This window comes from Lipotes vexillifer, unplaced genomic scaffold (assembly GCF_000442215.2).
Source record: "Lipotes vexillifer unplaced genomic scaffold, Lipotes_vexillifer_v1.1 scaffold387, whole genome shotgun sequence".
Classification (NCBI taxonomy): Eukaryota; Metazoa; Chordata; class Mammalia; order Artiodactyla; family Lipotidae; genus Lipotes; species Lipotes vexillifer.
The window spans coordinates 1,459,890-1,481,891 of NW_006795399.1; the positions used below are offsets into that span (position 1 = coordinate 1,459,890).

Here is a 22,002-nt window from a genome sequence, read left to right on the forward strand (position 1 = left end):
CACAGTTGAGTCTTTTCCCGCCCTTGTGAATGGTGCGTTCATACAGGTAATTTGCCACAGTGGAAATCAATGGGCATGAGTTGCAGTTCAAGTCTCAACTCTCCAAGCGATCTCCACTCCTCAATAATGAGCAGTTTAAGCAGTCCAAAGCATGCTTTGGCAGACAACATGCAAGAAACAATGTGCAGAGGTGAAAGTATAAAAATAAGTTTTCAGTTTTTGCCACAAACAAGTGTAGCTCCTCACCCAGAGGAGGAGGGTGTTTCCAGATGATCTCTGAGGTCTCCATCATTTCCTGTGGCCTCAATCACCTGCAAGAGTAAGACAAGGCACAGACTTCACTGGCAAGTCCTGTAGGCCTGAATCCTCCCCTGGCGGAGGGATCCAGCAAGTACTACTTCTAGCCTGGTAGCGCACTCTCAATCAGGATTTGTCATCACTCAGGGCACAGGTGGACCACGGTGCATATATTAATTTTTCCTGCAAGGTCCTTGTTTTCATTTGGCTTTGAAATATTATGGTGACTACTTTTATTATTTTTACCTATGGCGTGCGATCTGTGATTGCCATCGCGGTATATTAGAAGGTCATTTCCCATAATTTCCCCCCAGCTCTATCCAAAGCACTAACGCTGGCTATTTGTAACTCAATATACCATTTCCAATACCATGACTTTTTTATTTTATTACTCTTTTTACTTTTGGAGCTGACATACGGAAAAAACGGGACCAGTGTTAATGTTAAAAAAAACCCAACAACTGTATTTTTAGTTAAACCATTGTTTCCTCTGTGAATAGTAGGATAATTTATACTTATTTTAAAATTTGGAATGCAAGGTTTCCTAATAACAGAACTAACTTTACTCCCCTGAAGTGCCCCTAAATACCTCCAACTCCGAGAGCTGGCCTAATATTTGCTCACTTGGTTGCTCACTCCCTTTTTCTCTTCAACTCCATTTGATATATGTTTCCCAGGACGTAGTGGAGACTTCTGGCCCGAGAGGCTGGAAAATGTAACTCGGAATTTCCTACAATCTCAGCTCCGCTTTCTCAGCGCTCCGAGCCGGGGCGGGAGCCTTGTTATTGTCACGTGGCCACGGGGGCGAAGCGCCCGGCAGGCCAATGGGCTCGCGCGGGCCTTGGCAGCCCCGCCCCTCGGCTCCTCCGCGCGGGGACTTGGCGCTCCGCTGCGGGGAGGAGGCGAAAAAGTTTCTTTTGCGGGCGAGGAGAGGCCTTGGCGCGCGGACGCTGTTCCCACTGCAACTCTGCCGCAGCTGGCCGTTCTTTTCGGTTTCCCTCTCGCTTCCCCGGGGCATGAAAGAACTTTACTGCCAGGACTAAAAGAGAGGGGTTTACCTGGGAGCGTTAGAGGAGGGCGCGCGCGCACGGCCCCGAGCGCGGGCGTCCACTCCCGACTGGAAGTTGGTGCAGGGCCCCGTGCGCGCGCCGGCGCGGATCCCGGGTTCAGAGCGAGGGACTGCAGGACTGCGATGGGCGCGCCGAGGTTCCGCGCGCCCGCGGCGGCTCTGGGATTGCTGCTGTGCGCGGTGCTGGGATGCGCGGGCCCTGCCGAGGGCGGCGGCCGCGGGACCCTGGGGCCGCCTTCTGGGGTCGGCGCAGAGCACCGGTGCCCCGTTCCGTGCCGCTGCCTCGGGGACCTCCTGGACTGCAGTCGCCAGCGGCTGTCGCGTCTGCCCGAGCCGCTCCCGCCCTGGGTCGCTCGGCTGTAAGTATTCTTCCTGAGGGCGGAGGGGGAACCACTCGAGATTCGGGACTGCGGGCGAGGGGCCAGGATGCTCGGCGCGCAGCAGCTTTTTCCAGGGCACCTCCTCTTGGCCCAGGCCTCCAGCGGCCCTCCGCGGAGATGGAAAAGGAGCCGACCGGGCCTCAGTCTCCCTCCATCCCCCAGCGCCTGGCGGGCCGCGCAGGTAGGCCCTGAGAGCGCCCCACCCGGCCGCAGGTGGGCGAGGGGATGCAGCCGCTGACAACTCCCAGGGGCAGAATCGACGTCCTGCGCCTGGAGCTCGCCAAGGGGGCTCAGATGCGCGCCCTGCCAGGCCGGGGCGGGAGAGTTGGCAACCTGCTACCCCCCTGAGTTCGCAGTTCTCAATTCGAGAGGATGATCCCGCGGCTCAATAGTTTCTAACAGGTTCATGCCACTTTTCGCGTTCCCAACTAGTAATCGAACGCGCTCCTTTCGTTTGGGAAGCCCCCTCTACAGAGTTAGGTCACTGTCCAAGCTGTGGTGGACATCCTTTTGTTGTTCTTTACCCTGGGCTTAATTTCGCATTAGTAAATTCCCCTCTTCGACCAAACTGTAAGAAGTTGGCAAGAGTGATCAATGGATAAGGAAGGGAAGGAACTAGAGTTGTTTCAGAACCGAGAGCGTGATTTATGTAGCTTCTCAGCAGGTCCAGAAGGTTTAGGAGAGAGCGCTGGGTGCTGTTATGCAAGTTTTGGGATGCTAGATGTAAGTCCGAAAACCTGAAGTCACTGCCAACTGCCAGAACGAGGAAGAAAATATAGTTTAGTTCCAAATGTCATCTTATTCTCTCCCACTCTCGTTTTGTTAAAATTGGAAGATTGGTGCAAAATATAAACAGTCAAAACTTGTGTTTCTTTTTTTTCAAAGTAGCTATCCTGTTAAAATAACAAAAGTGCAGTCCATCCTTAATCCTTAGATTTGGCTGTAGCAGAATTGCAGTGGAAATTTGAAACTCTGGAAACAACTCTAGTCGACTGTCCTAACATCCAAATAATAGTGGTAGGAAGTTTGGTCAGGTAGTTTAAGAAATTGTGTTTTTAAATCACTGTGCTCATCAAAGTCTTTATTTGTAGAATTGTGGACCATCAAAAGCATATTCTTTGTGTTAATATGCCTCAGTTTAATAAAAAAAAGTAGAAGTAGGGAGTTTTAGATTGATATGTAATCTCTTATCATGGGATGTCTTGTTTAGTAGTTTTTATTACAATTGAAGAAGGAGATAAGGGCTTTAACCTAAAGCAGGAAGACTTTCAATTAGTTGTGGCTAATTCTGTTCAATTGCCTCTTGTGGAGGTCATGTTGCCTTATTCATGAGATGTGAATGGCTCTATTGACATCATATGGAACTGAACATTTGAATGACTGGAGGTGAACACGTATGAATAATAGAGGGATGAGAAAGAGAAAGAATACAGTGCTTCCTGGGGTGTGTTTAGAAATGCTCAAATCATTCACCAGATCTAACTTATATTCAGTAGTTTCTCAATGTTAAGTGGCCTATCGGATCATGCCAGTGTGCAGTATATTTTCGTGTGTGAATGTCTCTTAAAAATTGGATGTCTTAAAAAAAAAAACTGTATTGCTCTTGATTAGAAGTTGAGTTAAACCAAAAGAGGTTTGATACCTATTCAAACATTGTCTTAAAAGTAGCTGACCTAATTAGGATTTTGTTTTGCAGATAATTTGGTGGCACACTAAAAACAAATTACAGTTTATTTGGTTAGCACAATCTTTAATTACATTTCCGCCAGCAGTAAATTGTCTTAATACAAGTCCACATTCCTTAAATGTATGCGAAAATAAGTTCCACTTGTACAAATAAGCACTACGCCTGTTGTCAGAAACCCTGCTGTGATCACTCATTGGACAGTTCTGTCATTCTTGTACTTGTGTGACTTTGTAGTTGTCACCAAACCATGTGGTCCAGATTCTTTATTGTAAATGTTTATTTTGTTTGTGCCTGAAGCTCTAGAGGTCTCCTTTCTCCACCTTTGAAAGGAGCAGAAAAATACGTGGAATTGAGCTTTAACCTCTCTTTAACTTGGTATTTGGAGCAGGAGGCATAAGATAGCTGCTTCTTAAATTTTACATAATTTGAAAAGCTTTTAAGTAGACTGTTCCCAGAGTTCAGAAATAAGTAGAAAAATGCATATTGTTCTTCCCCATATCTTAACTTCCTTTTCCTCAGGTAATTAAGAAAGTAAAAGTTCTCCTTAGGAATACTTCATGAGAGCACTCTTCAGAAAAAGTTTGGTGTCTAGCTTTTGTTTCATTTGTTGAATTGGTAAGTTAAAAACTTAATCTATTTGATGTACGTGTGTGTGTATTTTTTTCCAGTTTATTCAGTTGTAATTTATGGCCATAGGAATCCCATGTGTGAAAAGTTGAATTGTTTGAGCTGTAAAATAGTCATATTGTAGTTAGTTCTCTTTTCAAAAAGGAACTTTTAATCCTTTAATGAAAGTGGCTCTTAAAACAGTATTTTCAGCATTCCTTACAACTGCCTTTAAAAGCAGACTTGAGTTTACATCTAGAGTGTGTGCTTACAACGAGTTGGGAACCCAAAGAGGAGTGCTAGTTAGAATATGTTTACTTAGCCAAAAGAGGGAAAAGTTGCCCAATTATCAAGAAGAGTTTCAAGCATTATTAAAATCTCAATGGAATTTCAGAACTATTTGTCTTCTCACATAGAAAGCTTTGAGTTAGCTGGGCTCAGGCAAAAAGAAGTCTGAAAGGTACTTTCTGCTGGTGTGGCTTCTTTAGTGTCTGCCTGTTATAAATCCTCTGGTTCGTACCAAAATTCGGGCTCAGGTTAGGGGTATTAGTCCTTATGATTTTCACAGCTGTTTTTCTATATTTTCCAGACTAAAACTTGAACGTAGCAGGCTGATTTATGAGTCACTTTGGATCAGTGTCTTAAAACAGCTACAGCTTGGCTTTTTGTTTTTCAGCTTTCCAGATTTCTGCTGAATTAGCAGCTCTGCAGGCCCCAGTGGGATTGATTAAGAAGCTGTGCTGGATTTGCATTTTAAAATTTGACTTGGAAGTCAGATTTCCAAATGCTAAAAGGAAAAAAATGAGAGCTGGAACCAAATGTTGTATATTAATTATTTTCCATATATATTTATTCGCTTGCTAATATGCAGGAAAAGAGACTTCTCTATATTGTGTAGAGTTTGGTTTGCAAGTATTTGGCCGGCTGAGTTTTGGGTAAATAGTTCACACCTCCCTACCTTGCCACCCTTCCCATTTATTAACCTCATTACAAAAAGTTTTTTAGGAAAGATTTCTGGGGAAGGTGTTCATTACTGGAACTCTAAAAAAACAAAGAATCTGCCTTCCTTATTGAATGTAATGGGGTTTAAGAAAACATCGACATTGTACAAGTTGAATTTGTTTTTAATGGTCTAGCCATAAAAAGCAATACAAGGAGATTTAGGAAAATATGGCATCCTTTAATCATTTCTGAAACATAAACTGTATTAAATCTAAATTTAGGTGCATTAAAAGTTTCATGGCTTTAAGTATTTAGCAGTAAAAGTCACTTCAGGGATGATTTTTTTTTTTTCTTCCCCATATAATGTGGTTTTAATAGTACACACAGCACTGGAATGGAAGTGTGTCACAATAACTGAAATATTTAAGGTTGCCAGCTCCTGCTTCTGGATCAGAAGTGAGGGGTCCCCAGCATGTGCCCTGTTCTCTGAAGGCACAGTTTCTCATTTTACAGGTCTTTTGTTGGAGATTTCATCCTGTTACTGGCCAGAAAAAAAAAAAAAAGTTAAAGTGTGCAATCTTTTTATTTTATTTTATTTTTCCTCACGGGATTGCCCTGAGAAATAATCCTTAAAATGAAATGAAAAGTGGAATTTTTGTTTTTTCTAATCAAAAAGAAAATCACCTGTGTGAGCTGGAAATGCCAGATGAGTGCCCCCTTTCCACTGAACACTTGAAACAATAGGGGATGCAGTTGTAGGCTTAGTGCAACGTTCTTTAGTTGAGTGGGTCCAAATGAGCCTTTCTGTTGATTCAGGCTACCTCCCAGGTGAAGACCTCTTTTCCACGGTTGTTTTTTAAAGCCTGTGGGAAATCTGTGACTGTCTGGGGTGCTAAAAGCACACGGGTTTTGTCTGAATCCTAACGTGAGCCGTGGGGCCCATGGTTTCCTTGATGAACTCCAGATGGATGTGAGCTGGGCCATGAGGGAAAGTGTCTGGTTCCAGCGTGGGGAGCATGCACAGCAGTGGTTGTAATTGCAGGATTTTTATAGTTTAAAGACTGTGCCAGATTTTTTTTCATGTTATAACTCTACCGGAACAAATCTGCTCATGTCTGTTACTGTCTGGTAGGTCTTTAGGCAAACATGTTTCAAATAAAACCTTTTGCAAAATTTTTTTTTCCTTTTAGGTGAAATAGAGAAATCCAGGTTTATTGTCAAAACAAAAATTCAAAGACTGAAAGGATCTCTGATTTCTAATTGTTACCCTAATGGATGTGCACAAAGTAACACTGCACTTCTCTGGATGTGATTTCTCTGCCTTTTTTGTTTGTTGCGGGAGGCATACTTATGTATTGATATATAGCAAATGGTTCCTGCTTTTCTCCAATCAAATCTGGTTATCTCTAACTTCAGTTATTAAAAACTCTTCACTTTTAAGCACTGAAGGAATTAATCTAGGAAGGGTGGGTCTGCCTCTTTCAGTGGGAGAGCTTTCAGCCATCCTGTTTGGCAGCCTGGTTTTCAGTAGCTGTTCAGCCATTTCATTTTCCTTAGACCAGTTTGAAGGCACTTAGTCAGTGTATTAACCAATATAACCAAGTATTTGCCGGATTTTGTTTCACATTTTCATCCTCAATGCTGAGCTGACGTCCTAGCCTAGAATACTGCATACGTAGGAGTTTGGTTGATGTCCTATGGAAACGGTTACTAAGTTATATTGAGTCTCTGAGTTAGAGGCAGGTTTATTTTAATAATTGAAAAGAAATCTGATCACGGATTTCTGAACAGTCTACTTAACTTTGTTAGGTGGTTGATGTGATTTAAATTATACATTATATTGAGATACTGAGATTTGGAGAATTCAGGAAAGCAGAGAGTTTGGGTTGTTTCCTACCTGCTCAACACACACACACACACACGCGCGCACACACACACACACACACACACACACGGCAGTACTTTAAATAATTTGGTGCCTTAACCCAGGGAAACAAATATGTGTGAAAAGGATTTTCTACTTTGTTTGACTGTAATAAGGACTCTGATGCTTAGTTTTGTGATAATAAGGTTTCTTTAGAGGTTTTAGTTTCAGCAACCTGACTAATTAGCCACTTTTCATAAGCTATGACTTAATCATATCAAGGTGGAAGTGAGGAGTTGGTAGTGGATGGGGAGGATGAAGCAAAACAACCAGTTCACAAAGGATCTGTTAACCCTGGACCAAAAACCATCTCCTAAAACATTTGTGGGCTTGGAGCATTTGAATCTGCCAGCCTCCTGAACTAACTTTGTCCTCAGAGTTTGTATTTTGGAGTTTGCCCTCTCGTTTATGGACAGGATGGACCAATTATTTCTTATGCTGTCACTAGTGTTGAGAGGAGTTCATAAATCCACTCTGTCTTGCACATCATTAAGCATTATTAGTGATTTTTGGAAGCTACTTATAATTTTATTTTTGTTTTTGCATAGGGACTTAAGTCACAACAGATTGTCTTTCATCAAGGCAAGTTCCATGAGCCACCTTCACAGCCTTCGAGAAGTGTGAGTTCAGCTATTTTCTGCTTGAGGTTTGAATCAAATGTACTACCCATCATAGTATTTAATTGTAAAGAACGTTTGGGTTACAGTGAATTATTTAAAACTTTTAACTTGGGAGGGATCTTTAAATAATTTTATAAAGTTTTCACCTCTGTGGATTACAGATTGCATAACCTGCTTCTCTCTCTCTCTCTTTCTTTTTTTTGACATTTATAGGAAACTGAACAACAATGAATTGGAGACCTTTCCAAATCTAGGGCCAGTCTCAGCAAATATTACACTTCTCTCCTTGTAAGTGAACGTTAGGAGGGTTTTGAATGTATGTTTGCAGGGACGGGGTGGGGGGGGCAGTTCCATATGGGCTAGAGTACAGATCTTACAAGCAAAATAAGCTTCCTTTAAACTGGTTGACTTATTTCCTAGCCTGTCTCTCTCTCTCTCTCTCTCTCTCTCTCTCCCCCCCCTAAATTTTAAGTATCATCGTAACAAGAACACATAACACTATGCTGTTATTGCTGCTGTGGCCTTCAAGACTCAGAGAAGCCACCTTTACCCCATAGGGACATGTATTTAATTACGGTGACTAGGACTTAAATTCTGGTTATCACTCAATGGTTGGTATGGGATCTGTGGATTCGGTATTACATAGTTCCTAGTGGAGAACCATCCGAGTTATTTGGGGAGGAGAAATGGAGTCGGTAATGAAGCACTGAGGTATCCTCTTTTATCCTCTTTTAAGTGTGGCACCTGCAGTGGAAATCAAGGTCCAGAAACATCAAATCAAAATATCGACTTGATACAGTTAAAATTCAATAGGTCACTGAAGTTAGAAATATCATTGCATGTTATTTTGCAGTTCTGAGTTTTCAGATAAGAGTAAAATTGTGTTAACTTTTGTGTATTATTAGGGCAGATCACGTGTTTATATTCATGCAGTGGAGATGTTTTGGAATAATGTTAACTTTTGGCCTAAGACAGCATTTAGAATGAGCATGGTTTGATTTCTAAAATTAAATAGTTTACCACCTTAATCTTGAATAATTTAAAAATATATTTAAGCCACTGAAGTTTAAAATGTTTTCCTCCTTCAAACAACTTAAGAAAAAAAGCACCATTGTTAGTTGTATCTGGGAAAGGTGTTAGGAGGGTTGAAATTGTACAGTAAATTTCAGGAAAGCTGTTCAATTAATTACAGTGATCACTACCCGATTGCTTACATCTGGTGATTTATAGAGGTTTGTTTTTACTGAGGGCCCAGGTCAGCTAAGTCACGGGTACAGCCGCCGTGTCTGCTTTCCTCTGTTTGAATGAGAACTAAGTGACATTTGATACTGATGGGGTTTTTCCAAAGATCAGAAACAGAAAGGAATAAAAGAAAAAGCAGTTGGTATTTGACAAATAAACACTGAATTTAAAAAAGGTTTTTATGGTAGCATTAATACCTGTTTTGGCTTTCCCAATTGCTTAAAATTTTGGAGTCTGAATGGAATACTGCTTTTGGTATCCTTAACATCTTTAGCTATTCTCATTTGACCACTGGGGCCTATTTAAATCCCAGGGAATGCCACTTCCTTGCCCTTCTGTCCTTGTCCTGTGTATTGGCAATACTGTCAGCATGTTCAGGGGGTCTTGAGGGTCACTGCATGATTCATGGCTGAGAGGGTCTGCAGTAGAGTTTGGGAATCTGGGTGGGATGAGGAAAACAATCTTCTCTTTGGCATGGTATAGAGGTGAAAGCATAAGAACTTGTAAGGAAATTAGAAAATTTGATCAGAAGTAAATAACCTAGTGATTTTTACACTTTAAAGCTGTAGTTTGTAATTAGAAAACTAGAAACCTTCAACATCTGAACTCGTCTCCATATTTTTGTTTGTGTTTCACTTTAGTGAGTGCCGAATGAACTTTACTGAACTCGAATAATCTCACTTTCTTCCCCTTAATTTGTCGCAGTACATCTAACCAGGGATTGCTTTGTTCCTCTTATATAATGATAGATCCTATTTATTGCCTAGATCACATAGACTCTCCAAAGAGTAATTTATGTCACGGGCCTGCTAATTCCATGTGCATAGTAAACATTGTTTTTATATCTGTGAAATATCTTGAAAAATTTACTTCTCTGGCTGTTCTTTTCTGTAAATGTTTTGTTTCTTCTGTAGGCTTCTTTGGATTTCATAATACATAGTCATTGTTTCTAAAGCACTGTTAATTTCCGTCTTGTGTAGGGTAGACTGTTTTTGTTTATATAGAAGCACTTGAAAATAACCAGAGCCAAAAGTCAGTACTTAAATACATTTCTGAAATTAAAAAAAAAAAAAATTGTTAAACCACATAACATGGCTCAGATTAGAAATTTGCTATAGCACCACAATTAAATCCCATATCTTTCCAAGTAGTTCCCAAGACAATCTGACTTCTGTCAAGATTTCTTTTTTATACCATTGCTGCTCTGTGCGGTGAGGGCCCCTGCCAGCTGGACAGCCTGGATGCAGGGAAGACTGTACTTGGTAAGACCCTCCTCTTTTCTCAGCTGCAGGAGCCAACAACTAATATTGGGTCAGTTGTCACCCATGGCCAGAGATGAATTCACTTAGGGACCAGTTCTGATAATGTCAGGGAAGCCTGGTAAAATGCCAGCATCTTGGAATGAACTTTGGATGAGCATTCAACTTCCCCATTAACAAAGCTCATCTCTGACCATGGGAATTTTCAGGAGGTAAAAGACCTGAATAGACTTGCTTTCCTTTGAATCCCACACAGCAGTAGCTCAGAAGTCAACTGGCACGCTGTGGGCAAAACATGGTTTGTGTTTTGTGTTTATTTTTCTTAATTTCCTAGCCACACATGGCAGGATGGTATATTTTAAGGGAAGAAGTGGAATAATTTTTGGAATGAACATATATCTTATACTAAAACTGTTGACCTGGCATGAGCAAGTTGATTTTACCAGATGTGATAGTTCTGGCTTCTTACATGTTGCACAAGCTGCCCAACTTTAGACATTTTTCAAACCTGTGACCTGAGTTAGGGCAGGTTTGAATCCATAAGTTATGTAACGTTACTGTTGAACAAGAGGCCTTATTGGTCATAAAATAGAGCTAGTTGGGTCTTATCTTGACACTGATCGTTTATATGGTATCATCCAACATGCAGGTGCTTTGCCTGGTATCTTAGACTTGAAAAGGTTTACATGAAGGAATGTCAAAGGGAGACCTAGATTACTGGTGAAAATGTAGATTTCCTGACCCCATCCCTAGAGATTCTGAATTAATGTGTTTGGGTGGGGCCCAAGTAAATCCATTTTAACACGTCTACTTGAGATTCTGATCAGATATTACATACATATTTCTGAATTACTGAAGAGGCCAATTTGTCATAACCATATAAGCCTTTTTTCATTATTATCTTGAAGGTAGAGCATTTCTCCCAAGTCCATCCTTTTCTTCATAACCTGTCATTTTTTCAGAGATGACAGTGTCATCCTTCTAGAGAGGTTATTACAAATATTGATCACTTTTGCCGGTGGGACCCCAACAGGTATGCTCCACCGCCATTGAAGTGATTTACAGCAGAGTGAGGTGATTAGTTTTGCTATTGGAAAATGTCATTCTGGCTTTAGTGTGGAGAATGGCCTGGCAGTGGCAGGAGGGGGCTTAGAGGGGCCAGATAATGAGGAAGCCACCACAGTAGACCTGATGCGATGGTGGCCCTGTTGTCCCATAGTGCAGCTTCCGTCGAGTCAGTAGAACAGTGATTAAAAGCAAAGCTCAAGTTGGATGGCTTGCCATTAATAGCTGGCTCTTCTCTTTGGTAGTTTGTGCCCTTGGGCAAGGTACAGTCTGTCTGTGCTTCCTACTGTATAAAATGAGAATAATAAAAGCACACACCTCATCAGGTTGTTGTGAGGATTGGGAGAGAGAATATAGTGAAACCTGCCTGGCATAAGCTGAGTGGTCAGTGGACATGAGCCACAGGCACGGGGATGACGGTCATTCATTCAACGAAAATTTATCAAAGAAACAAACAGTGCCAGGTTCTGTTTAGAGTGTTGGGGACACCACAATGAACAAAGCAGACAAAAAACTCCCTCTTACTGTGAAGCTTCTGTCCATGTGAGGGGTGAGAGAAAAATAAGTAAACAAACTTTAAAAGAAAAGGTAACTTCAGTTCTTGATAATGGCTGTGAAGGAAAAGAAAGGAGGGCGAAGGGATGGAGAGCTCAGTTGGCTGCCCTTTAGGATGGTCAGGAAGGCTGCTTTTTGAAGACTTACCAAATCCTGCTATGTGTTCAGTGCTATTCTAAGGCCAGAGTTCAACAGTGAACAAAACAGACAAATCCCTGCCTTCGTGGGGCTGATCTTCTCATGGAAGGAAAAAGACGGAGAGTAAAATAAATAAGAGATGGGACTTCTCCGTTGGTCCAGTAGTTAAGAATCCGCCTTCCAATGCAGGGGACGCAGGTTTGATCCCTGGTCGGGGAACTAAGATCCCACATGCCGCGGGGCAGCTAAGCCCTTGCGCCTCAACTGTAGGAGCCCGCGTGCCGCAAACTACAGAGCCCACGCACTCAGGAGCCCGTGCGCCACAGCTAGAGAGAAGCCTATGCGCTGCATTGAAGATCCCGCGTGCCGCAGCTGGGCTTCCCTGGTGGCACAGTGGTTGAGAGTCCTCCTGCCGATGCAGGGGACACGGGTTCGGGCCCCGGTCTGGGAAGATCCCACATGCCGCGGAGCGGCTGGGCCCGTGAGCCATGGCCGCTGAGCCTGCGCATCCGGAGCCTGTGCTCCACAACAGGAGAGGCCACAACAGTGAGAGGCCCGCGTACCGCAAAAAAAAAAAAAAAAAAAAAGAGATGTGATCAGAAGGAGCTAAGTGCTAGGGAGAGAGGAGTTATAGGAGTATGTGTGGTGGAAGAGGGGGAGCAATTTACAGTTTTAAATGGGGCTAAGGGGAGGGGCCCACTGGGAATGTGACACTTTAAGGTCTGCAGGTGAGGGAGGGAGTCATGAGGAGCATCCTGGGGGTGGGGGTCATCTCTGTAAGCCTCCCCTGCCCTGTCCAGGCCCATCTTGCCTTGTATATCCAACTGCTACATGGCCATGAGATGACTCTGTTCATATTTTTCTCCCCTGACTATGAGGCCTCTGGGGCTGACTCTTGTTTTCCCTCGTACTTAAAGCAGGTTACATGGCATACCATCGGTGCTTAATTAGTATATGAATTGAATTAAGGAATACTTGTGGAACAACCACATGCATTTAACATTATTCAGACAGATCTCCTCCTAGAGACTCCGTCTATAGAAGAGGCTAAAAATTTACAGTGGAGAAAATGCCTACCTATGTCTTAACCTGTGTTCAGCTGTGCATGCTTGGCAATAAACAAAATAAAAAATTATAGCAACAGCAATGCTCATAATTAAAAGAAAGAAAGGAAGAACACAAGAGAAGTAATTTAAGTAGCAAGAGGATTTAGCTCACCATTCTACCCAGCGAGCGCATGCCCCGGAGTGTGTGTGAAATGAAAGTATGCCGGAAATAAAAGCCCCCTTTCCCATTTGCCTTTTGGAGTTTGTACATCTCAGACAACTGAGGATGACTGGTCTTCAGAGATAGATCTATTTCCTATTAGCCCCTGTGCCCAATGTGCATGGGAACTACATCATCAGGTCCTGAATTAAAAAATCAAAATACAAAACAATGACAACAGCAAAACATGAAATTGATCTGTCCTAACGCCCAAGGAAAAACTGGCCCTACAGGAATCATTGAGAGAGAGAGAGAGAGAGAACACATGTGTACATAAAAAATCCTTTGCTGGTGTTTTAAGGGTTTTTCAGGGGTGTATCAATGATAGATGATCTTCCCCCCTCCACGGGCTTTAGAACCTGAGTCTGCCTGAGATGTGGCACCATCACATCATGTGTCCTCCTGCATGGGAGATGCTTTGGGGTGAGAGTCCTGCCTTCCATCAGAGGTCTGATCTGATTTATATGCCATGGAGAACAATCCTGGGTAGTAGGGAGTATTAGCAATTCCTGTAGCATGAACAGTAGCCATTGTAGAATTTGGAGAAGGGTGGTGACCTTTCTTTCTTCAGTTTTGAAACTCCTACAAGCGCAGTACCTGTGGTTCTCCCATGGCATTTGTCATACCTCTCACTCCAGGGTTGGACTCGTGTCTTACTGAGCTCTCTGTTGCCTCAGGAGCCCAGTCCAGTCTCTGGCACATAAGAGGTTCTCATTAAATATCTGAGCAGATGAGAGATCTCGGGCCCTTGTGCGGAAGTAGAGAGACCTGAGCTGGAAATGGGGCCCCCCGGTTTTTGTCTTGTTTCACGCTAATGACCTGTCTGACCTCAGTCAGAGCTAATGAACTCTGCTTTGTTTATCTGTAGGAACAGTGTAAGATGTCTGCCCGTCTATCTCATATGGTTCCGGTGAAGGATCAAATGGCATATTGTACATGAAAGGGCTCCGGATGGCGTGAGCGACCACAGCTGCTGCTGATACAGTTGCAGTGGGCTGGGGGAAGGCACAGAGACTGGGGCGGGGTTGGGGGGGGGGCGCACAGTGGATTCTCGAACAGGAGGGTCACCGGAGGAGGGCAGGATTTAGAAACATTATCCTGGTAGCAATAGATGAGGGAGGGAGGAAGAACTTGGCATTTGGGGTGAGTTATCAGGAAAATTTGCTCTCTTCAAATAGTTCCAAAAAAATCAGTGAGCACTCAATTATAATTAGTAAATGAACACTGTTTCTAACCTGAGCGTTTATATAACTATAAGGTGGATTTGGAGCTGTTTAAAGTGCCCCAGAACACCACCTACTATGTGCTGAGTGCTGGAGAACAAAGAAAAATAGCACCCGGCCTCTGCCTCCCAGGGGCTTTGAATAAATATAATGGGCAGACAGACAATAAAGAATAAAGAGATACTCCAAGGAGGAGATGCCCTGGATAATAGAGAGAAGCAGAGGAGGGCTGTCCTTTCAATGTGTGTAGAGTGAGAGGGTGAGTGAGGTCTAGACTGGGAAGGAGGCTTGGTTACACTGACAGGGATCAGCTTAGGTGTTTTACAGGTTTTGGGGGCGTAACTGACTTTTTTTTAAGCAGAGGAATGAAATAACTACATTTCAATTAAGCACCAAATCTGCTTCTCTCCTTTTTCTCAAGTAGTCATTAAACAGTGCTCATATTCAAAGTCAAGTGCCATAGACCACTCAGTAATGTGACTTTGATAATTAACAGTTATGCCTTGCCAAATACCTGTTATCCATTCACCTTTAGAACTGTTCTGTGCTCTGAGCCTTGCTGTATGTTAGGGCCACACCTCCTTTTCCCACAAAAGGAAATTGGCCATTGTGTGGGAGGCATGTGAGCATGGGCTTCTGTATGCTTAAAGGAGTAGAGTTGAACTAATGACTAGAAGTCAGATCTGCAGTGTTCTGTTAACTGTGTGCTGAACCCGGCACCATGTCAAGTGGGAGTTCCATCCAGAAGCATGCATTCTCATTACAGTCCCCAAATCAGACTAATGAAAAATCAGTTTGGGAGGCTTAAGAGGCTATTGCCTGGTTGCTTGGCACAGAATTTATTTAAATGATTCACCAAATTCTGCTTATAACTTTTAAAATACATTGTTATTTTAATAGCTCACAGCTCAGAAATAAAGCTGCATGTGGGAAAGGCAAGCATTTTTATATGTTCTCAAGCGATGGTATAGCTAAGTAATTTTATAACCATGAGGTAAAGCTCAGAGGTAAAGGTTTTTTTTAAACCAAAGCCTATATAAATCAGTATTTGAAAAGCAGTCACCAGTTTATCATGTAAATTAGGGAAATTAGGGAGACACTTCACTCAAAATGAGAACTTAAGTTTCTGAATCAGCGTTCTGATGAAGTGGACACAAACTGTATCCCATCTTTACCCACATGTGGGTGTAGACGAGCCCAAGGAATTTGACCACCTTAACTGAAAAATTCATCCCCAACTGTGTGCTCTACAGATGAGGATAAATGGACTAGTGTCTTCATATGTGAAGGACATTGCATTCGAGGGCCACCACCTTCACCAGTACAAGCAAGCCAGACATTACTGTGTTTAATAGCAGTAAGCTCATGAAGCCCAAGTCTTACAGAACAAACACATAAATACCTTAATATAAGTTGTAATCTTTTATTGGATTTTAAAATGTGTATATGTGATTTGCACATGAGAGAGCTCACTGTACACAGAGCCATATGTGTAATACTCTCTAAGTTTACCTTCACATTTAATCATAAACTGGTCCCCAAAATACACATTTGCTAGGTTTTTGAATTCTCAAGTTGCAGTGGCTGTATTTGAAACATAAATTTGTGATCGTGTCATGGCTGTTTAAACCCTTCAAGAATTTCCCATTGCTCTTAGATCAGGAGGATTTCTTCTCAAGATAGACAATTCTCTGCGTGACTTGAGTCCTCTTTTCCTGTTAGCCTTCTAACATTCCTCATTTCTAGGAATGTGCCAGCTTGTTCCTGCCTCAAGTCCCTTTGCCTAGAATACTCACCCTCCCCCAGCTTTTGCTAAGTCAGACTTACACGTTTTCATATCTCCTTTATTTACAATGTCTATGTTGTTATCATAAACGCAATCCCATTTTCAGTTGTATATTTGTGATTCTTTAATGTCCACTTCCACCACCAGAATGATACTTTATAAAAGCTGAGGTCATGTCTGTTTTTGTCCCCGTTGTAACTCTGTCATGTAACTCAGTGCCTGGCATATGGTGGCCACTCAGTCCATGTTTGCTAAATGAGTGACTGCGTCAGTTTCCCAGTCCAAATTAATACATAGTTAATTGCAGAAGAGACTAGTCAGTTAACCATTTTGTTCCTGCCTCTCTGTACACACTTAAAATTATTTTCATTAATAAAACTTTGTTCCAAGGTGGCAACATTCTTAGATTTGACTTGGTGACCCAATTGGGCACCTTTCTTCAATGCTGGCTCTTGGAACCCATAAAATTGACCCACAGTCCCTCGAACTTGACCTTCCAGTATAACTTGCCACAAGAACTCCTGTTTTACCAGTGTTTATCCTGAACCTACAGCATTTTCTCATCCTTTCCCTCAACTTCACGTTAGCCTTTTGTTGGCTGCTTTGAAGTGTCAAATACAGCTCCTGCCAGAGACTTCTCTCTGCTTGTGAGGCTTGTGCTTCCAAGACCAGACAAAACAATAACGTTACAGCAGTTGCTTTTCATGACTGGGAGGCAAGATTCAACATGTGTCTCTGTCCTGGCCTAGTTACTTTTCCTCCTTCTCTCCCTTCTTTTACTGTCTGTGCTGTCCTCTGTAGCCTAGAGGTATGGGATCTAGTTGTTGGTTAGAGAGACCAGAACAATGAAACAGGGCTCTAACCAGCACCTCCCCTTCTCTGTCTGGCTGCAAGTTGCTTAAGTACTAAATTCAAAACATGAAAGAAAAGACCGTTATAAATATTAGCACCTCCTTTCTAGCACTTAAAGTCACCTGCCTGGCTGTCTCCCTTCCTCTCCAGAAAGCTTTAGCTGGTAGACAGAGCAGTCTCTAGAGCGAGGCTGAAGGCAGCATGAAATATGAAGGTAATATTCACTGCAAGTACCGTTCAGCACAGGATAAACATGGTATACATTCTGGGACTGTCAGTTTTACAATGCACAAACCATTTAAAATTTTTTATAACAAAACAAATATACAGAGTTAGAATCAAAACGAGCCTAATTTTTTTTTGAAGAAAATAAGATGCTTTTGTACTTGATCACCAGTGGCCATGTCATCCTGCATAAGGTATTGGCTGGGAACAGAGGGCAGTACTCTTTAAAGATGAATGCATGTTTACAGAGTCAGGACACTCATCAGTTCATTGTATAAATCCCTCTTTCCTCTTATCTCCTCCTCCTGTCAGTCTTGCTTTCACTTCCTCACCTCTGTCCTCATACAAGTATCAAGAAAAGGGTGAAGGGAATTAGAAATGGTTTTACTATATTATATAACTGGTCAGAACCCGTGTCACGTTAGTTTTGAGTGTCTGCATGCAATCCTTGTAACTTTGAGTTGGAAGAGACATTTCTCACTGAAGAGAGCTCTCTGGAAGAGAGGTTATGCAGCGTCCCCTTGAGCCCTTCCGGGGACAAAAGCTCACTCCTGGGTGAGGAGCTGTTTCATTTGGAATAGTTGTAATTGCTGGGACTCTTTATTTGTTAAGCTGGGCTCTGCCTTTCTGTAGTTTCTGCCTATTGCCCTAGGTCTGTGCACCGGGGAGAACAACTTCAGTCGGTTTTCCGCATCATAACATAACACTGACAAGTCTTAACCTGTAAGGTCTTCTTAAAGCTTTCTCTTCTCCTGGCTCAAGTTCCAGTTCCCATTTTCTATACGATGTGGGGTCTAGACCAGTGCGGTCCAGTAGAGCTTTCTGCGATAATGGAAATGTGTGCAGTCCACTGAGGTAGCCGCTGGACACATGGGGATTGAACACGTGAAATGTGGCTGGTGTGATGGAGGAATTAAATTTTAAATTTCATTTAAATTTAAAGAGCCACATGTGGCCGGTGGCTATTATGCTGGACAGTGCAGGTCTAGACTCTGAAAGTCCTCCTGTCACACTCGTCCTTTAGCATGACACTAAACTCCAGTGCCCAGAGCAAGATATTGAGATGTGGTCTAATGCAGAACATGGTGGACTGTGTCTCTTGACCAGAATATGGGATGTTAATGAAGCATAACATTATGTTAGCTTTTTAAGGACCATGTTGTATTATTGGCACATACCAAGTTGCGGTCAGCCGAGATCCCCAAGTCTATTGTCATTCTCGCACGAATTGCTTCCAAATAGGCCTTTTTAAATGATTGATTAAAAATTCAAAACACTGCCTTTCCCCAGCTTAATTTCCCTAGTTGCTTCTAGACCATCATTTTAGTATATTGTGAGGTTTGGGATCATATCATCTAATGGATGAGTTGCACTTGATTATTCACATCTCTGTTCATATTCATACAAACGTTGACAGCACAAGGCCACAGGCAGCCTCAGTAGCAGACCACTTAGCATCTTCCCTAAAGGTCCATGCCAGTCTCTGAATAAAGACTAGGGATGCAAACTCACTTGTCTGTGTGATCATCACCACCGCATATTCTGTGTCTTATTCACAAGGACAAGTTAAGTACTTGGTGAGATCAAGACATTCTGTGTTTGTGATGTTCCTAGCCCATTGGTCTGTGGACCATATCAGAAAAATAAAATGACATTAATTTTGCCTGATGTGTTCATACAGGATTAATCCCCTGTATGAGAACTGTTTATTAATTTGAGGTTCAGAATAATGATGCCATGTTTTCTGGTTCATAGTGTCATCTTAAGGTAAAATTTACATAGGCTAATTTTTTGTTAGACTAAGTTGAATGATGTTTCAATTTTAAAAATTACAATAACTTGTGAGGGAAGGTTTTTAGAGAAAAACTGGTCTTATTCACTGATCAGATTCCCATTAAAGACGTCCTATAAAGCATGGTGGACTGAGCACATTTGTTTCACTCTGCTCCATCCTAGAACCCCCTTAAAATGAAAATAAAGGACTAAAGTGCACACAGACAGGAACAAAGAGAAAACAGGAGAGGAGACAGTCCAAATGAAAGATTCCATTAAAATCTTTCAAGCAAGCACACAAGTTGTAAATGATTTAGAGAGAGTGGAGTGAATCCCAAAAGAAGTAAACGCTTTTTTGCTGCAGAAGCTCAGGATGCTTCAGGAACTCAAAGTCGGTAAAGATAGGGATGCAGAGTAGGACTGAAAATGGGGGATTGGTGAAAACTCTTTCATAAGAAGCAGACCTCCAGGTTCGCCCTCCAAAACTTAAGGCCCAGTGACCGACCCTCCCTTGATGGAGGCAGAAAACTAGAAGTTTACTCTCTAGAAAGTTGAAACGAAGCCTCTGGAATTTGGGGCACAGGCCCAGCTGGGCAAGGGGTGGGGATTGAGGGCAGCATCTTCTGCAGTCAGGGAAATTAAGTCTGATCTGAATATGAGGGTGACAGTCCTCCCCTCAGCTTATGTTCCTGTTCACCTTCCCAGACACTAGCAGTCAAGCTTATCCCCACCAGCCTGGAGGTTGGAGGATCTGAGCGATTAGGCAGATGCATGTGGATCCATCATGAAACAGACCACCTGTGGTGAGACTCACCAGTCAGCAAGTCCTTACCTCACAGCCCTCAGCAAGCTTTCGGGGGCCACTTTTTACTAAATATGAGTGGATAGCCAGTGATCACTGTCTCTTGAAAGGGTTTGTAAGAATAAAGTCAGAGTCTGAAATACATAGGAAGAGGGATCCAGAGACAATGGAAGGAGAAGGGAACTTCAAAACAATATCTCTAGAGAGAAGAGAGATGTTATGTCCACAAAATAGGAAACGAGTAGTAAATAATAATAATAAAAGGAATACTTCAGAAAATAAGAAAGGGACTCTTAAAAGTTAAAAATATAATAACAGGGACTTCCCTGGTGGCGCAGTGGTTAAGAATCCGCCTGACAGTGCAGGGGACAGGGGTTCGAGCCCTGGTCCGGGAAGATCTCACATGCCACGGAGCAACTAAGCCCATGCGCCACAACTACTGAGCCCGCACACCTAGAGCCCGTGCTTCACAACAAGAGAAGCGACTGCAATGAGAAGCCCGTGCACCACAACGAAGAGTAGCCCAGCCCCCGCTCGCTGCAACTAGAGAAAAGCCCGCGCGCAGCAACGAAGACCCAACGCAGCCAAAACAACCATAACAACAACAACAACAACAAAATATATATATATATAACAGACACTTTAAAAAGGTGATAGAAGTGTTGGAAGACAGTTGAAAAGCTCTCAGAAAGAAGAACCAAAAGATAAAAAGATGGAAAACTGGAGAGGAAAAAATAAGAAAATTAGAGGATCAACTTGGAAATCTAATTGGAATTCCATGAAGAGACATCTATGGAAATAGAAAAGAGGAAATTATCAAAGAGGCAAAAAAATTTCCCAGAGCCACGAAACACACATTTCTAGGTTGAAAGACCCTACTGAGTGCCAGCAAATGGGAAAAAAAAAAAAAAAACCTACACTGAGGGACCTTAGTGTGCTCTTTTACAACATCAGGGTTAAAGAGAAGCTCTGAGAGGAGGAAAGATAAAATACAAAGCAGGTCACCTGTAAGGATAAATAGTGGTTCTCCCCTCCCCAGTGTGAGCCTCACAGCATCAGCAGCATCTGGGAACTTGGTAGAAATGCAGATTCTCAGGTCACACCCAGGCCTACTGAAACGGAAACCCTGAGTGTGGGGCTCAACAATCTGTGCTCCAAGAAGCCCCCCACTCCCAGTTCTGGTGCCTGTTGCAATTTAAGAAACACTGGAGTTGAGAAGCAGAATGGCCGCTGGCTCCTCAAACTTAACATCCTTGAGTGTCGTGATAGGGTAAAACAGTCTTCAAAACCCTAAGGAACATGGTTTCTAAGCTCGGTACACGCCCAACTGTCAATCCCATAAAGACATTTCCAAGTATGAAAAAAAAAAAAACGTACCTCTACAGATGGTTTCTTAGAAAGCTCACGGAGGATATGCCCCAGGAAAATGAGGTATTAAACCAAGGGAAAATGGGCAGCCAGGCAGTGGGACTCCCCTAGGAAAGAAATCCTGCAAAAGTGAGGCCAGGATCTGTAAGAGGCTGCAGTTTTATATGATGATTATGTGAAGCCTCTGTAGCAAGTCTGGTCATTTGCTGAATTGTCATCCAAATCCACAACTTCTTAAGAGCTGGAAGAGGACATTTCCTTCCATTTCCTCCCATTGACAGTGAGAAAATCAAGGTTTACAAAGTATGGTAAATCAAGACATACAACTGGGAACAGAATCAAAATCTACTTGCTGGGGAGCTGTGGTATGAACTGCTGCTTCAAAGAGATCCTACTTTTTGACAGGTTGATGTATGGAATCCCAGTTTTATGTTTACTTTTTCTGGCTGGCACTTGTGGTGGTCATCCACATTCTGATGGATGTATGCATCTTGAACCACAGTTGAGGTACATCCTTATGGGCCAATCTAAAGCTTGATCTAGAGTTTCAAGACTAATTAAGACTATTTGGTCACTTCACCGTCTTGAATCCATTCACTTAATCCTGAGTTTTGGGAACCAAATATGAGTCAGAGATTTTCTTCAATCACAAGTAAATCACAAACTTATGGGGAGACTCAAACTCACAGCTTAACCATAGCAGTGGTTTGACCTGTGAAAATGGCTGTGGAAGACCCTGCCTCAAAAGAGAGGTAGGGAATTTTTTTTTAATTTTACTAAATAAAAGTAGAGTTAATTTTTTTTTTTTTTTTTTTTTTTTTTTTTGCCTCTCACCGTTGTGGCCACTCCCGTTGCAGAGCACAGGCTCTGGAAGCACAGGTTCAGCGGCCATGGCTCACGGGGCCAGGCGCTCCCCGGGACGT

General features: G+C 42.6%; 1 protein-coding gene across 2 annotated transcripts in view; it reads left to right on the forward strand.

The window, feature by feature from the left end:
- Positions 1 to 1,191: 1,191 nt before the first annotated feature.
- The window catches only part of LRIG3 (leucine rich repeats and immunoglobulin like domains 3), a 47,764-nt gene continuing 26,953 nt past the window's right edge, over positions 1,192 to 22,002 (forward strand). The window contains exons 1-5 of one of the 2 annotated variants that reach the window (XM_007467624.1): positions 2,193 to 2,291; positions 5,474 to 5,478; positions 5,912 to 5,913; positions 7,454 to 7,525; positions 7,739 to 7,813. In XM_007467624.1, the coding sequence (XP_007467686.1) occupies positions 7,497 to 7,525; positions 7,739 to 7,813 (104 nt within the window). In that variant the 5' untranslated portion in view covers positions 2,193 to 2,291; positions 5,474 to 5,478; positions 5,912 to 5,913; positions 7,454 to 7,496. Of the gene's footprint in view, positions 1,726 to 2,192; positions 2,292 to 5,473; positions 5,479 to 5,911; positions 5,914 to 7,453; positions 7,526 to 7,738; positions 7,814 to 22,002 lie in introns of those variants that run through there. The other variant, XM_007467623.1, reaches the window with a different exon arrangement.